The sequence below is a fragment of the Poromitra crassiceps genome (genome assembly GCF_964638095.1).
Source record: "Poromitra crassiceps genome assembly, chromosome: 8".
Taxonomy (NCBI): domain Eukaryota; kingdom Metazoa; phylum Chordata; class Actinopteri; order Beryciformes; family Melamphaidae; genus Poromitra; species Poromitra crassiceps.
Window position 1 is genome coordinate 10208392 of NC_139629.1, and position 14645 is coordinate 10223036.

Genomic DNA, 14645 nt, shown 5'->3' on the forward strand with positions numbered 1-14645 from the left:
TAAACCGGATAAATTCGGCATAAAATTCTGGGTAGCCGCTGATGTTGAAACCAAATACATGTTGAATTCCCATCCCTATCTAGGGAAAGACAACAGTAGGCCACCTGGACAGCGCTTATCGGACAATGTTGTGCTTCGTCTGATGGAGCCATTCCTGGAGAAAGGAATAAATGTAACGACAGACAATTACTTTACCTCGTTACCACTGGCAAACACTCTTTTGGCGCACAAAACCACCATTGTTGGCACAATGAATAGAATCAGACGAGAGATGCCCCCGTGTACAAAGGCACAGATGGAAAGATTTGCCTCCAAGGTGCTGAGGGCTGGACAAGCCACACTCACCGTTTACCAGGCAAAACCACGGAAAAACGTCTGCCTCCTCAGCACAATGCACCAGACCGTTTCAACTGACAATGGCCCCAAGAAACTGCCCGAAACTGTTTCCCACTACAACAGCACTAAATATGGTGTTGATGTTATGGACCAGATGGCACGCTTGTATTCAGTAAAGGGAGGGACCAGGCGTTGGCCTGTAGCTGTGTTCTACAACATCCTAGACCTGGCTGCAATCAATGCACACATTCTGTACAAACAGTGCATGGACGTCAACATAACCAGAAAGAGATTTATTCTGGAGCTGGTGAAAGAGCTGTGTGCGCCTCAGAGAAGGGCCAGGGCTGTGCGATCAGTGGCACCATCAGTGGCACGTCGTAGGCTGCTTGAAACTCCTTCCCCTCCTACCAAACGAAAAAAGTGTCAAGTCGCCAGATGCAGTGGTAACAAGACTTGTGACATCTGTGAGGCATGTAGGCGACTTGTCTGTGGGAAATGTACTAAGCCACCAACACCAACACCAAAGATCTGCTGCGAATGTTGATCAGAAGACAGCCAGTTGAGCCGACTGTGCTGAACCGAAAGATAAAAAGACTGCTGTCACGAAAGACATTTTTCACCTAGTTCATGCAAAGTCAGCTGTATTTTTTTGTTTTATTTTACTGAATGTCAATGCACATTGTATTGTATGCTGCAGTAGAACCTACAAAATAAACCTGAACTTGCCCCAAGTTTCAAAATCAGCTTTTTGTATATTTATTGTTTATATAATGTATTATGTGTTTAGCTTTATTCAACATACACAAACTTGTGACATCTGTGAGGGACCATTTCAAGGTTCAAGGTTTTTAGCAGTGAAATTTGGGCCGCGGCCACTCTTGAGCCAGGTCGTAACACAGACCGATAAATAAATACATACAGACAGACAGACAGACAGACAGGTAGATACAGACAGACAGTCAGACAGACAGACAGACAGGCAGACAGACAGACAGACAGGATAGATAGATAGATCAGACAGGCAGACCTTCTCACCATTTCACACAAAATTACACCCCCCCCCCCCCGGCCAGTACATTTTGCATTTGAATAGAATTCCATCCCTTCACACAAAGGACAGAGAGACTCTCTCAGATTCCACACAAGAAGCGCCATCTAGTGATCATTATGTGCAAATGCACAGCCTCTCATTCAAATGACTTAGGGGTCACTCGACCCCTGTTGTGGCCCTGATAGTAGGTAAAAATGGCCCGGCTTTTCTAGTGTTAAGGAGTCTAGTTAGAGTATAACAACGGGGTTTAAGGAGTCTAGTTAGAGTATAACAACGGGGTTTAAGGAGTCTAGTTAGAGTATAACAACGGGGTTTAAGGAGTCTAGTTAGAGTCTAACTATAATTTTTTCACTCCTTAAACCCCGTTGTTATACTCTAACTAGACTCCTTAAACCCCGTTGTTATACTCTAACTACACTCCTTAAACCCCGTTGTTATACTCTAACTAGACTCCTTAAACCCCGTTGTTATACTCTAACTAGACTCCTTAAACCCCGTTGTTATACTCTAACTAGACTCCTTAAACCCCGTTGTTATACTCTAACTAGACTCCTTAAACCCCGTTGTTATACTATAACTACACTCCTTAAACCCCGTTGTTATACTCTAACTACACTCCTTAAACCCCGTTGTTATACTCTACTACACTCCTTAAACCCCGTTGTTATACTCTACTACACTCCTTAAACCCCGTTGTTATACTATAACTACACTCCTTAAACCCCGTAGTTAGACTATAAGTACAGATCTTATAATTCACTCCTTAAACCCCGTAGTTAGACTATAACTACAGCCCTAAACCCCGTTGTTATACTCTAACTACATGCTTATTTGCGGGCTGTATTCTAAAGCGTTACCACAACAGTTGCTGATTTGCGGTTTCCCATTAAATAGGGTAGGCTACTGAGAATATGGTGTCCAGTTCATCCCATCACATTTTCATAATGAACCAAAAACAATTTTGCACTATAGCCTAACATAAAATAGTATTCTGTATGCAAAGCTAGCAAGGTTAGTTGCTTGAGCTGAATTTAAAGGTCAACTCAAAACAAACAATGAAATTAACTTTGAAATTAAAACTGAATCCTAGGCTACTAAATTTCATCAGCACACAGTAAAGGAAACTTGTCTTTGAACTCAGCTGACTGTCTAGTCCTAATCCCTGTTGTGCAATGTCCCTTTTCAGTGAAGTTTTTGTTTTTGTTAAGAGTATGGACTTTTAATCTTGACCTTGTTGGTAGGCAACGGCCCTTTTTCAGTCAAGCATTTTCAGATGGGATTAGCTCAGTCAGTCTGTGAAGCAGTCAGTGTCAGCACTTGCGCGAGCTCGCTTTTTCTCTAACTAATGTTAACATTACACACTTTAACACATTCACTGCCAGCCGTTTTTTTTTACTGTAGGTAGCTTCTGCCAGAGGGTTTTTTTGGGGATTCTGGCTCATCTTTCAAGACCCGAGGATTCTTTTCTGCTAAGATTTTGTGAACACAAAATATCTCAAAAGAACTAATAGAATGTGTGCTTTCTCTATCTAAAAGAGTTAGTTTGTAGAGTTCATCACTTTTATCATTTTTTATTAAGTCGGCCTGAATGTTTTTTATATCTCATATATATATATATATATATATATATATATATATAAAATTATAAAGTCGGTCTGAATGTTTTTATGATTTTTATTGTCATAAATTGTTTCTAACATTTTTATCATTGGTTCTACATTTTTTATCATTGGTTTTATCATTGAATAAACTAAAAACTAAATCAAACGCTTACTGTGTGGTTTTTGCGGTAAGAGTGGCTCTCCTCTTGACTTTGACCGGCTAGTGTGGCTCTCATGGAGAAAATAGTGAGGATCACTGGTCTAGCTGCACACTAGAATAGATGATTGCCAAAGGCAACAAGGAGCATTGGAGCTGAACAGCATGTCACTGTTCCTCACCAAAGAACCTTCAGACACTCAAAGGACATCATCAATCAATCACCCACAGGTGTTCGACAGTATACAAGACCATGTGCGTCAGGTAGCCTAATCATGGCGCTTTTATGGAAAGCTGGCATAAAGGGAGACAAGTGTGAGAGTACGACTCATGAGGCGCAAGCATCGAGCTGCTGCTGGAGCATATGGAACATTTTGTTCTCATCATTCTCCTTCATTCTTTTTTCTTTTGCTGAATCCACACAGGGCAGGCTTCTTTAATTGTGCAATGCGAAGTCCTTTTCCTGCGGGGTGCTCGCCCCCTCCCCAACATATTGACGGTCAACCTGACATCTAGCAAAGGCCAGTCTCTCTTTATTTTCCCATAGACATTTCGTAAAATGCTTATAAAAACTTTTACTTGGTCAAACCAAACGGTTCAGCAATATTTAGAATCGGGAGAGACCATAGAACATTTCACTCAGACCGAAACTTAAAAAAAACTAGATCAAAAAGATATTTTCTTTACGTTTTGGCCTGAGTGAAATGTTATGTGGTCTCTCCTGTTTCTACATACATCTGAACCGTTTGGTTTAAACAAATAAAACTATTTTTATAAGCATTTTACAAAATTATATTAACTATCCCTTGGATGCGTAATAAGAAGCGATGATGGATTGATGATGGATTGGATAGTGACGGTGCCTCTGTGAAAATGGTGGTGTGGAAAGACGACCGCCCTGTGTGGATTCAGCTGCACCTGCACCCTCACCCCGCAGCGTGGACTAAACTGTAGTGCGCAGAGAAACTCACACAAATCCAAATAACGCAAGAGTGAGAATCTCTTTGTGATTAAATTCTTTAATATTCTTAAATGTTTTAATTGAACAAAACAGATACAAATAGACTTAGAAAAAAAAGACAAATAAATAAAAGCTGACTCAAGAGGTGCCACTAACCAATTTACTTTCAAGCTGAAAAAGGTCATGTAGCAGTGTCAATTTTCTGACGTTATTTGATTCCATTTCGAGAACTCTGAACACAAAACAATTTTGACTATAAATTACAATGGGATTTTTATTTATCTGAATTCAAAAAACCTCCAGTGTAAGAAAATGTTCAAACGAACAAACTTCTCCGGGTCCTTTTTGCTCTTGAATAAACTCCTTTTTTTGCTGAATACCTGTGGGGAGGGGTGGGGGGCTGCACTAGCATCTGATGCTGTGTAACTGGGACCAAAACGAAAGAGTGAAAGATGAATCTCTTGAGAAAAAAAAATCCTCTAGGCTAGCATCCTAAAGCTTTTAACTTGCAGACGTTTGAGGCGATGCAACTCAAAGTACCAGCAGGTAAACAGTGTGGGTTATGAACGAAGATAATGAACTTTAAAGTCTAAGAGCAGATTTTCACTGGACATCTTTAATCCTTTGTGTTCCGACGTTAGAAGCCTACAGCATCGAGTGACTGGGTTTCCAGCTTGAGGAATCGTTTGATCCCCCCTCTTCAAATTCCTTGCTACCCACGGGGGCTCGGGATGCATCTACGCATTCACACCAAATAAACCAAGCAGCTGTCTGTCTCTTAAGGCTTGCATGAATCTGGCCTGGTTCAGATTAACCCTGGGTGCTAGATTAACCTTAGATTAGCCCTAGAAAATAATGGACTAAATGTGGTGGGAGAGCCTTGGTGTATGGAAACCTCTACAGGAGACAAACACAAGCTATCACTGTAGAGAAGTGGTATTGCCACAGCTTCCCACAAAAAGAAAGCAAAAAGCAAAATTAGCCATTCAAACTAAGTGCGGCAGACGATGGGGTGGAAGGGGGGAATGGGATACAAGATACCCCCTCAGTGTCTTGCTTCCATTGCATGTGGGACCAGGTCACATAGGGAGAGGTCCACTCATGTGCTGCAGCAGCCAGTGTGGAATCAGGGTCACAGTAAAAAAAACTACAGGATGGATGATCCGATATGAAATGGATTGAATTGCAAGTGCAGTACCGATGTCTGAGCCTAGGTGTCGCTGTGTTTTCCTATAGCAACAGGAAAACTTAAGAAGAAGGGCGGGGGGGGGGGGAGCTGCCCAGTACAGGTCTGTAAGCAGCTTAAGTCCTTAGTGCTGTGGAGGCCAAACCGACAGCTTCCCGGGCCGACCACTTGGTGGATAAAAAAAACAGATTTTCAACACTTCACTCACTCCGGCGCTCTCCAAACGTGCTATTCTGCCGTGCGCTGCTGTTAACGGGAGGAAGAGGGCGACAGAGAAATAAAGCCTAGGGAAGGGGCGACAGTTGTCTTTTTAAAGGGGCGGCAAACGAACGGTTCTTTGCCTGAGCAAGCTTGAATTAAGGCAAAGGTTAAATATGACTACTGTACAGTTGGGACCCGAAGAAAAGAAAAACACTAACAGCTGTGAGGCGACATGAGGACAGTAGATGGTGGTAGCTGGTAGGTGGCTTGTTTCTGTAAGCTGGTCCCACTGCCTTTTCAACAACGGCAGCAGCACTTCACATTAATTATATGAACTCATTGGTGTACTGCATCTCAACTGTCAACAGGCGCGAGAGGAGGGTGTTATAAGTGTGCTATATAAATTTAAAAACCGGATTGTTGGATTGTTTCAGTGTATGGACTGCCATTGCTGGTCAAAATAAGATCACATTGAGGGTTCAGAGATGGTCGTAATCATTGGTTCGTCTGAAATGCATGGCAACATGCAAGTTTCTATTTGTGTGCAAGCGAGTGAAAATGGGAAGAAGAAGCATTGGGGGGGGGGGGTCGGACAAATTAAATTGGTCAGAATGGCGTGGAGAGGGTGTTGGTACTGCATGCTGCCAGTAGGGGACCTGCAACAGATAGTAGGTGTCCTTGATGAGGACAGTTATCAGATTCAGAGCCCTTACTGTAGTTTAGCACAGGTAGTTACTTACGGTAGTTTAACACAGACACCAGCCTCTCATTTGTTCCTACAAACTCTGTAGTGCTCCTGTCTCTGCTGCTGAGCACAACTTGATGGACACCGGGAACTCATCTTGCTAAAAACAAAAACCTTTATCAAGATGTTTCGCTCTAGCCCAATGACTTGCATTCACAAACACACGTTTCATGGAACAGCAGAGACAGAATATACATTTTAAACCAAAAACAAACCCCCAAGAGGTTAAAATAAATCAAGGGAACCAGGCTGGGCCTCAAGGCACTGGTTCCCATTACAAGTCCCAGTTAGCGGAGGGAAGGAGGGAGATGTACTGTATGTTACGCGAGGTGGCCGCTAAGGTAAACCACATCAGCCTGCGGTTGTAGCAACACGCTAACCGCCCTAGGTGAAGGTTAGGGTTAAAAAGATTAGCTACTGACAGGCTTGTGCTCCGGAAAGGGGCAAGACAAGAGGATGAGCGCTTCACCTCTTCCCCTGGTTGGCTGATAGCTGGAGCATGTGACGGGAAGTGGAGGTCGGTAGTGCGAACTGGGAAATGGGCTAGTCTGCTGCGTGGGGACGAGTGGATTGGCTGTCCGTGATGACCTCAGAGGGGTCAGGAGCTCAAGCTAGGGCGTTAGCAGGGGGAATTTAGGGAGGGTGACGGGTTGATTACAGGGAAAGTAGCAGGCCATACAGTACTGCGTCTCCCCTTCTCATCGTCTAAGTAGTCCTTATGTTCTTTCCTGCACCAGAGAGCTCGGTCCACAGATGCTCTACACTCTTGCTCCCTCTAGTGTCGTTATTAATATCTCTAACTCTGGTCTCTATGTTGAATGGTTTGGCCCCCTGCCCGGCCTACTGACCGACTCGACAGTAGGAGGAGAATGGATGGTGGGGGAGGGGGGGGGAGGACCACAGGGCGACAGGACAGATACCGCCTGCCGCACACAGAGGGCGGTGGACGGGCTCTAGTTCTGTTTCTTGGCCTCCTGGTTGCCGTAGCTGGAGCCCGTTTTCTTCACCTCAGTGACGCCTATGAGGCGGCGGATAGCTACGGAGGCTGAAAAAGACCAGGAAGGGATTAGAGAGGGCAATTCAAATGCTGTACCGTCATTGCTGGACAGGGACACATTAATAAATGCAAAAAAATTGCAATGAAAGGCAAAAGTGCCATCGTCAGCTCGCTCTATCGACTCTCTCCCCCAGAGGAAGAAGCTGCATCGTTTTACATTCTAGCGGGCGGTGTGCTGCCACAGCAGCGTTTACATACCGACGATGAGGAAGATGATGAAGCCGATGATGAGCAGAGGGGAGCCGCTGACGACCACCCCGCAGGCGAAGTCGATGAGGGGCGAGAGCAGCAGGGTGGCCCAGAACAGGAAGTTGAGCAGCGTCCACAACCGGCGGGGCGGGACGATGGTGGGCCCGGGGAAACAGCCCTCCTTCTGGTAGTGCTCCTGCAGGGCGTCCTGAGCACCATGAGCGAGAGGGGATGACATGATGTGTATGTTTTTGTTTTGTCTGACAGAGTAACAGTAACCCTTCTAAAAAAACCTTTTACACCCGCATTAACATGCATCCAGGATGGTCGGACTGTATGGGACAATATGAAAATTCAATATATCCAGGGTTTTTCCTGCATAGAGGATTTTTTATGCCCCCCCCAAAGAGGTTTTAGTCACCACCCAAAGCCAAACAAAATCTGACAATGACTGATTTATTTGAGCTCAGGACAACCCTGACGGCATACTAACAGAAATTAATAATTAAATGGCTTCTTTTCTCAAACTTGTGGTGCTGTAAAAACACATTGCTCCATAAGGTGACAATGACTGAGATTGTATATTTGAGATGAGGACAACTCTGACTACACACATCAACTCAAAACCAAGCATGTTTTACTGTATCAATTTAGAGAATATCAAAGTTAACGTTTGGGCTGCTCCGATCAGGATTTTGGGGGCCGATCACTGATCGCTGGAATCAGTAGCTGCCGATACCGATATCACCGATCATGGCGTCGATTGAAGCCTTCTTTTGATCATGTAGCATTATTTATTTATTTATTTGGCTATTCTTAACATTGTATAATAAGTATTAAAGTTAAGACATGAGAAATGATCATGAATTGACAACTGTTTATTATTGTGAGGCAACATCACTCTCTCTTAGAGACCATTTCAATATGAACCTGAATTGAAGGAGCAACCATTCAGAGTCAGAGCTAATTATAAAGTAAAAATTAACACAGCCTATGTAACAGGGATGCCTTTAGGACCCTGGGGAGTGATACAAGCCGGACAGGTCTCTGCTACTCTCAGCCTGGCCTGGCCACAGTAATTTATCACTCCCCCACAGACAACGTGACCGCAGCTGCACCAGAGAGAGTCAAGTTTAACTCAGCTGCACCAGAGAGAGTCAAGTTTAACTCAGTTGCACCAGAGAGAGTCAAGTTTAACTCAGCTGCACCAGAGAGAGTCAAGTTTAACTCAGCTGCACCAGAGAGTCAAGTTTAACTCAGCCGCACCAGAGAGAGTCAAGTTTAACTCAGCTGCACCAGAGAGTCAAGTTTAACTCAGCTGCACCAGAGAGAGTCAAGTTTAACTCAGCTGCACCAGAGAGTCAAGTTTAACTCAGCTGCACCATAGAGAGTCAAGTTTAAAAAATAACTCCTAATGCAGTTGCGCTTGCATGTGCACGCAGGTACACTGATGCAGGGATCCAATGAGAGAGTAGTCTCTTAGAACAGACGAGTTGGCTTCCGCAATTTTCAAATGCTTCCGCCATACCGTCTGTACTTCGTGGGGGAGAATCATGCACCAACCGGAATGGGAAGTAGAAAGGCGGGTCTTCCGCTCATTAGTCCAATCAGAATTTTTTTAAGGCGGGTCTTCCGCTCATTAGTCCAATCAGAATTTTATTTTGTGGGGGAGAATCATGCACCAACCGGAATGGGAAGGAGAAAGGCGGGTCTTCCGCTCATTAGTCCAATCAGAATTTTTTTAAGGCGGGTCTTCCGCTCATTAGTCCAATCAGAATTTTTTTTCCGTGGACACGCCTGTCGTTATTGGTCGGATTTTGTCGAACTTCCTTCCAGTCTGAAGGTTTTTTCCCAACTTCCATGTGCATGTTCTGGGGGTGTAACGTACAGACTGTATAGCTGCATTCGCCGGATGTAGATGAGACAGTCTGTTTTAAGAGACTAATGAGAGAGAGACAGAGAGACTGGAGGTGGTGTTGTGTGTGTGTGTGATAATGTCCATATTAATTAGCCATGTGCTTCAGCTGCGCTTCCTTGTGTGTATATGTATGTACTGTATAGCGCGTCTTGCATGGACAAAAACAGTGGGGCTGAGAGCAAGTGTGTGTGTGTCTACGCTGACGGAGAGAGGGAGGGAGAGAGTGAAGTCATTTTATGTGCATAGTTAATTGTCTCGCGTGCATCTGATTGCCTTTTTGAGAACTCCGATCAAAGTCGATATAGAGGCAATATCGGTCAATTAATATCGGCGCCTGATCAATCGGAGCATTCTTAATTAACGTCTCACATTTGTATGTTGAAATGTCTATGTCTGAAACTTAAGATTAATCGCAATATTAGCGCCTTTTATTCTGACGATGAGATGCTTGACCATCTAGGGCTGTCCCAGCGAGTCGACGTAATCGATGACGTCGACTACGTAATTACGTCGACGCACGCTACGTGCGTCGACACGTCACAAAACAAAAAAGATGGCAGCGATGGCCGGAAAAAGTAGTCATTTCTGCACTGCAGCGAACATAACATTACACCATTTAACGGTGTTATTCGGCCGTTTAACGTTAACGTACATATTTCCGTTTGCTTTCACGGCTAACATGTAGAAAATTGATTAAACTAACGTTACAGACCATTGTTAGTCTGTTGCTGCTCACGTTAATTTACTGCGTGCATCATTTAGTGCTATTCGGCTTTTTACATTCTTCTGTTTGGGTTCACGGTCATGTAAGATGAGATCAAAACTAACGTTACAGACCATTGTTACAGTCTGTGACTGTTAGTCTGTAAATCGTTTGTATTATTTATTTCCTTACCCCCACACTGATGCAAACATACATTTGGCTGAGTTAGCTGCACAATGCACATTACTCCAGTGATTAAATAAATCCATGTCCTGTAAAAATACTGATCCTCCTCAGTTTAGGGAAAGGGTTCATACATACAGTGATGAATCATGATGATGATCAATTTAATCTATGTGTCAGGTGGTCCAGTATTTTCGTGATGAGAGCAGGCAACTGACAAATAGGCAGGCACTATCTATTATATAATAATAAGATTCATATTAATAATAATAATAATTCATATGATCATATCATAATAACAGACATGGAAATTAGACTTAGACTAATTTTAAATATGTCCCTCCCTACAGTATTATATTATTATTTATCTCTCTCTCTTTTCAGGAAGCAAAGCAGTGTGGAAGAGTTTTTCCCCAAACGAGAATGAGATGGTTAAATAAAATACTGAAATTGAGAAGTTTTTGTTTATTTATTTGTTTTGGGTAAATTTATTGTTATATAATAAAAAAATTAAATAGAAAATAATCGCTAGATTAATCGACTAATCGAAAAAATAATCGTTAGTCGAATCGATAAGAAAATAATCGTTTGGGACAGCCCTATGACCATCACAATTTCACAAGCTGTCCATTCAAATTATATTATTTACATCGTTTACATTCTAGCAAACCAACGCAATTGGTAGAAAGGGAACCTAAATCTGTGACGGTTGCATTTTCTATGCACATCTACGGGTAATGTCATGAAGTAACCACTAAAAAGATGCTCTTTCCAGTTTACCTTCTCCTGGTAGAGCTTGTGGAGCCAGTTGGCACACTCTTTCTCGTCGTCTGGGATGTCCTCCACAGGGAACCGCCTGGAGGGGACGGAGGCAGAGAGCAAAAGAAAAACCTATCATCACAATGCTATAGCAATTTCTGACCACCAGAGGACAACCTCACCTCAACGACCACATTTCTTTCTGCACCAAACACCAGCAACTAAGGAGTTGGTGTGCTGAGTGATTTCAGTCTCAATACCCATCTAAGTCTATGCTACATTCTAAGGCCTTGGCCACACTGATCCGTCAGAAAATGGACAGAATTATTGAACAGACAGATGTCTGTCCGATGAGAACTGAGTCTACGTCAAACCCCTCGCCGAAAGCACCGGGGCTGCTCCGCGGCCGGCGAGCCTGCCTGCGCAGCCTGCGTGCAGCTCCTTGGAAATGTGACTCGATGCAAATGACATGAACAGCGCGAGTATACTATAATGTAGATCATGTGCAGATAACCGGAGAGAAGTATATGCACTACATTCTCCCCTTGGACTAACTTCCAGTCACTGAAATCCTAGTGAAATCACACAATTTTACTTATTTTGCTGGGGAATCCCTTATAGCCTCGTTCACCTCCTCGGCCATCTTCTCTGAAAAGTTGAAACAAATCTCGGAACGCCTCCTCTCGAGACCTCGACTCTGATTGGCTAAACGGACAGTGACTATCCGACCATCCGATACGTCCATCCAGAAAAGGTTCATCCCTCTTCAACTTTCTGTCCATCAAAACATATGCAAATTTTCTGGATACGTACGCTTCTGAGTGCTCCACGGACAGTCGGACAGTTGTCATTGAAAATGAATGGAAGTGAACAGAGAAATGAACGCACACGGACAGACACCACGGATCAGTGTGGCCAAGGCCTAATGCTACATCTAAGTCTATGCTAAGTCGGATCTCTAATTGACTAAACTGCCTCTCTCCTCTTGAGAGGTTTTGTCATAAAAATGATATGCTGGGTTTCTCTCACCTCCAGGCAGTTTTATTTGACTGGAAATACTGTAAGTCTTCGATTCAACTGCGCTTTCAAGGACAAAAGACGTGCTTTTCCCAGCCGTTTTAAAAGGCATGGGAGATTCCAGCGGCAGGCGATCTGTCTCTGTCTCTTGTTCGGCTCTTTACTCTTGGCATTAGGAAGGACTGTCCTCGCCATCAAAAGGAGTTAAATGTGTTCGGCAGGGCTCCAACATCTTGAGGACTCTCGCTGTCTCTCCCATTGTTACGGCACCAATATGGACTTGGCAGGAAGCCAACGGAGGTTTAAAATACATCATCAGTTTGCATTTTGCAGAAACTGGGGAGGGCTGGCAGGCTAATCCATCATCGTTATAATAACCGTTGGATGACTCATAAGTCCATTGAAGTATGGACGTGTTAGCAGCAGCACCCACCTCACGCTCATGTCAGCTTTGTATTGCTTGCCGTTGACGATGCCCAGCAGAGTGGGAGTTTGCTTGTCTTTGAAGTTGAGAGTCACGTCGTAAACAGCAGTTACTATGGGCAACAACAACAAAAAACAGATTAACAGATGAATTAATTATGTGTCTTAAGGATAGTGGAGTGGAGTAGTGAGTGTGTGTGTGTGTCACCTGTGCCCTTGAGACACTGCAGTGTGGTGGTGAAGCCTTTGGTTCGGGGTAGTAGGTGGTATTTGAGCTTGGGGAGGCCTTTGCTCTCTGCGACCTGCATGCTGATTTCATGCTTCTTCTCTGTGAAGCGGGTGCCTTCACAGTACAGCAGAAACTATGGAGGGAGAAGAGTGCATTAATACACACGTCACACGCACTAGCGCCTCCTCAGGTTGGTCAGGGCACCTGTTCGGGGAACTGGTGGGAATAGTGTGATCCTCCCTCGTGCTATGTCCTGTCAGTGAAGCTCCCTCCTGTCAGGTGAAAAGAAGCGGCTGCCTGACGACTGCACTCGTATCAGGAGGCAGGTGCTAGTCTACGGCTCTCCCCAGATCAGCAGAGGGGAGCAGCGACCGGGGCAGAAAAAAGGGGAAATTGGGGAGAAAATGGGAGACAAATCTGGAAAAAAAAAAATACACACGTCTCACACACACAGCTCAAAAAACATCCACACATACTTGAGGTGACCTCCTTTCTCTTATCCCATCCACTACCCTCGTTTGGTTAGCTTGAATTACAGATCAAGCACACCTCACTGAAACACTATGCTAAAAAAAAAGTACCGCAAGGATGATGCATTTTTGTAGGCTTACCCAGAAGTCCCTGCACTTCCTGGTTCCTACGTGTAAAAGTCAATGGGATTTTTCTATGGAATTTCGGTTAAAGGCACAAAGTTTGCCGTTTCATAAACTTTTGATAACCACAGCACTTATTTCAAGCATTCAACCAAAATCTCCCTTACAAAAATCACATTGACTTTTACACGTAGGAACCCGAAGTGCTCACATCCAGGTTTTCCGGACTCGTTTCCTGCGGCACTCAAAGTGGGATTATGGACCGTCTACAGTAAGTATGTCAAAGACTGCGGCCCACTTGTTCGTCTGACCGCACAAAGTGTTGTCATCAGCTGTGGCCTGATGAACGACTTTTAGCAGTAATCAGATCAACTGCTGATTGGCCTAATCCTGCCTAGCAAGCTGGTTAAGGACGGCGGTGGAAACTTGTCCATTAGGAATGTGTCCGGCAGCATTACAGTGACCTATATATGCTGCTCCAGTCTGGCCTCCATGTGGGACAGTAGGGCGCAGCGCCGCCAGGCAAGATGCCCTGAGACTAAGGGCCTCATTTCCCTACAGGGAGAAGAGAGGTTTTTGCAGCGAGGTGAACCCCTCTTCAGTGTTTAAGCACAGTGGGAAAAGCTTGAGTAGTTTGTGGGGTTTTTTGCGCGGGGGGGGGATAAACACGCGGTCTCCCGCCGTGCCATTTTGAATCCAGCTGGTGCACTTTGAGACAGCTTGACTTGACCTGTGGAACACCACTGTGGAGATCAATTCAGGCAGGAGAAAGTGGGTGAAAGGGCAGCATCTGGATGTCCTCACGCAGTGGCAGGAGAGCAGCTGCTCTCACACCAAATCAGAAGGAAATAAACTCCATTCCATTCAGGTGAAGCACTCCATCCACATGGTGCTTGAAGATTCCCAAGTGGCCTGAGGCCGGTCTGCACATGACAGGCTGCCCGAGGCCGGTCTGCACATGACAGACTGCCCGAGGCCGGTCTGCACATGACAGGCTGCCCGAGGCCGGTCTGCACATGACAGGCTGCCCGAGGCCGGTCTGCACATGACAGACTGCCCGAGGCCAGTCTGCACATGACAGGCTGCCCGAGGCCAGTCTGCACATGACAGACTGCCCGAGGCCGGTCTGCACATGACAGGCTGCCCGAGGCCGGTCTGCACATGACAGACTGCCCGAGGCCAGTCTGCACATGACAGACTGCCCGAGGCCGGTCTGCACATGACAGGCTGCCCGAGGCCAGTCTGCACATGACAGACTGCCCGAGGCCGGTCTGCACATGACAGACTGCCCGAGGCCGGTCTGCACATGACAGGCTGCCCGAGGCCGGTCTGCACA

The 14645-nt window shown here is 45.0% G+C and overlaps 1 protein-coding gene across 2 annotated transcripts in view; it reads right to left on the bottom strand.

The window, feature by feature from the left end:
* Positions 1–4155: 4155 nt before the first annotated feature.
* LOC310780836 (1-acyl-sn-glycerol-3-phosphate acyltransferase gamma-like) overlaps positions 4156–14645 on the bottom strand; it is a 50723-nt gene continuing 40233 nt past the window's right edge. For both annotated transcript variants that reach the window (XM_083641342.1, XM_083641341.1), the window contains 5 exons: positions 12696–12849; positions 12498–12600; positions 11069–11144; positions 7494–7692; positions 4156–7283 (listed from right to left, as the gene is read on the bottom strand). In XM_083641342.1, the coding sequence (XP_083497468.1) occupies positions 7192–7283; positions 7494–7692; positions 11069–11144; positions 12498–12600; positions 12696–12849 (624 nt within the window). In that variant the 3' untranslated portion in view covers positions 4156–7191. The remainder of the gene's footprint in view (positions 7284–7493; positions 7693–11068; positions 11145–12497; positions 12601–12695; positions 12850–14645) is intronic.